This window comes from Malurus melanocephalus, unplaced genomic scaffold (assembly GCF_030028575.1).
Source record: "Malurus melanocephalus ecotype Western Australia unplaced genomic scaffold, MMel_1.1 scaffold_1180, whole genome shotgun sequence".
Classification (NCBI taxonomy): Eukaryota; Metazoa; Chordata; class Aves; order Passeriformes; family Maluridae; genus Malurus; species Malurus melanocephalus.
In genome coordinates, this window is record NW_026624412.1 from 56,973 (window position 1) to 59,587 (window position 2,615).

The 2,615-nt window shown below is 55.1% G+C and overlaps 1 protein-coding gene across 1 annotated transcript in view; it reads left to right on the plus strand.

The window, feature by feature from the left end:
- The window catches only part of LOC130586502 (plexin-A2-like), a gene marked incomplete at both ends in the record, with an annotated part of 72,001 nt that overhangs the window by 52,810 nt on the left and 16,576 nt on the right, over positions 1-2,615 (plus strand). The window contains one exon of the mRNA XM_057387304.1: positions 2,569-2,609. Within this exon, the coding sequence (XP_057243287.1) occupies positions 2,569-2,609 (41 nt within the window). The remainder of the gene's footprint in view (positions 1-2,568; positions 2,610-2,615) is intronic.

Genomic DNA, 2,615 nt, shown 5'->3' on the forward strand with positions numbered 1-2,615 from the left:
CGGGGGTCGGGGCTCCCCCTTTTAACCCTGGGGGGGATGGGGATGGGGAGGGGATGGGGAGGGGATGGGGAGGGGACAGGTCCCTCAGGCTGGCACAGCAGGGTGAGGTGTCCAGCAGGAATTCCTTCATGGGAAAGGTCAGTGGGATGTTCAGCAGGATTTTCTTCAGCAGGAATTCCTTGATGGGAAGGGTTGGTGGGGCTCAAACAGGAATTCCTTCATGAGAAGGGTTGGTGGGATATTGAGCAGGAATTTCTTTGTGGGAAAGGTTGGTGGGGCTCAAACAGGAATTCCTTCATGTGAAGGGTTGGTGGGATGTTCAGCAGGAATCCCTTCATGGGAAGAGATGGTGGAGCTCCAGCAGGAATTCTTTCAGCAGAAATTCCTTCATGGGAAGGGTTGGTGGAGCTCAAACAGGAATTCCTTCATGGGAAGGGTTGGTGGGATGTTCAGCAGGGATTCCTTGATGGGAAGGGTTGGTGAGATGCTCAGCAGGAATTCCTTCAGCAGGAATTCCTTGATGGGAGGAATTGGTGGGATGTTCATCAGGATTTCCTTCATGGGGAGGGTTGGTTGGGCTCCAGCAGGAATTCCTTGATGGGAAGGGTTGGTGGGATATTGAGCAGGAATTCCTTCATGGGAAGAGATGGTGGGGCTCCAGCAGGAATTCTTTCAGCAGCAATTCCTTGATGGGAAGAGTTGGTGGGATGTTCAGCAGGAATTCCTTCAGCAGAAATTCTTTTGTGGGAAGGGTTGGAAGGGGCTCAAACAGGAATTCCTTGATGGGGAGGGTTGGTGGGGCTCAAACAGGAATTCCTTGATGTGAAAGGTTGGTGGGATATTCAGCAGGATTTCCTTCAACAAGAATTCCTTGATGGGAAGGGTTGGTGGGATATTGAGCAGGAATTTCTTGATGGGAAGGGTTGGTGGGATGTTCAACAGGAATCCCTTCATGGGAAGAGATGGTAGGGCTCCAGCAGGAATTCTTTCAGCAGAAATTCCTTGATGGGAAGGGTTGGAAGGGGCTCGAACAGGAATTCCTTGATGGGAAAGGTTGGTGGGATGTTCAGCAGGAATTCCTTCAGCAGAAATTCCTTCGTGGGAAGAGTTGGAAGGGGCTCAAACAGGAATTCCTTGATGGGAAAGGTTGGTGGGATGTTCAACAGGAATCCCTTCATGGGAAGAGATGGTGGGGCTCCAGTAGGAATTCCTTCAGCAGAAATTCCTTGATGGGAAGGGTTGGTGGGATATTGAGCAGGAATTTCTTTGTGGGAAGGGTTAGTGGGGCNATCCTGAGCACATTCCTGATGCCCCCAGTGTGAGAGGGACATGAGGARGGCAGGAATCACTCAGGGGACTGGAGCAGCTTGGGAGAGCTGGGAATGTTCAGCTCAGAGAGGGGAAGGTTCTGTGGAGACCTCACAGCACCTTCCCGGGGCTGAAGGGGTGACAGGAGACCTGGAGAGGGACAATTCATCAGAAACTGCAGTGACAGGACAAAGGGGAATGGGTTCAGACTGAAAGAGAGCAGGGTTGGATGGGATATTGGGAAGGAATTGTTCCCTGTGAGGGTGCCAGGTTGGACAGGATTTGAAGCACCCTGGGACAGTGGAAGGTGTCCCTGCCCATGGAATGAGATGATTTTTAATGTCCCTTCCCACCCAAAACATTCCATGATCCCGTGATTTCCTCCCAGTGCTGGAAGGGTGACCCTGGGGTGGCACAGCACTGCCCTCCCGCTCCTCATCCCCCCATGCCATTGGTGGCCTTGGTGGCCGATGGCCCTGATGGCCGATGGCCCTGATGGCTGATGGCCCTGATGACCAATGGCTCTGATGACCGATGGCCCTGGTGGCCAATGGCCCTGATGACCAATGGCCCTGGTGGCCAATGGCCCTGATGACCAATGACCCTGATGACCAATGGCCCTGGTGCCCAATGGCCCTGATGGCCAATGGCCCTGGTGCCCAATGGCCCTGATGACCAATGGCCCTGGTGCCCAATGGCCCTGATGGCCGATGGCCCTGGTGGCCAATGGCCCTGATGACCAATGGCCCTGATGACTGATGGCCCTCATGGCCAATGACCCTGATGACCGATGGCCCTGGTGCCCAATGGCCCTGATGACCAATGGCCCTGATGACCAATAACCCTGATGACCAATGGCCCTGATGACCAATGGCCCTGGTGCCCAAAGGCCCTGATGGCCAATGGCCCTGATGACTGATGGCCCTGATGACTGATGGCCCTGGTGCCCAAAGGCCCTGATGGCCAATGGCCCTGGTGCCCAATGGCCCTGATGACTGATGGCCCTGATGACTGATGGCCTTGGTGCCCCATGGCCCTGGTGACCAATGGCCCTGATGACCAATGGCCCTGATGACTGATGGCCCTGATGACCAATGGCCCTGGTGCCCAATGGCCCTGATGACCAATGGCCCTGATGACCGATGGCTCTGATGACCGATGGCCCTGATGACCAATAACCCTGATGACCAATGGCCCTGGTGCCCAATGTCCCTGATGGCCAATGGCCCTGTGACCAATGGCCCTGCTCTGCTCCCACAGGTCCAAGGGAACGGGCAGCAGAGCGTGGAGAAGGCCCTGAAGCTCTT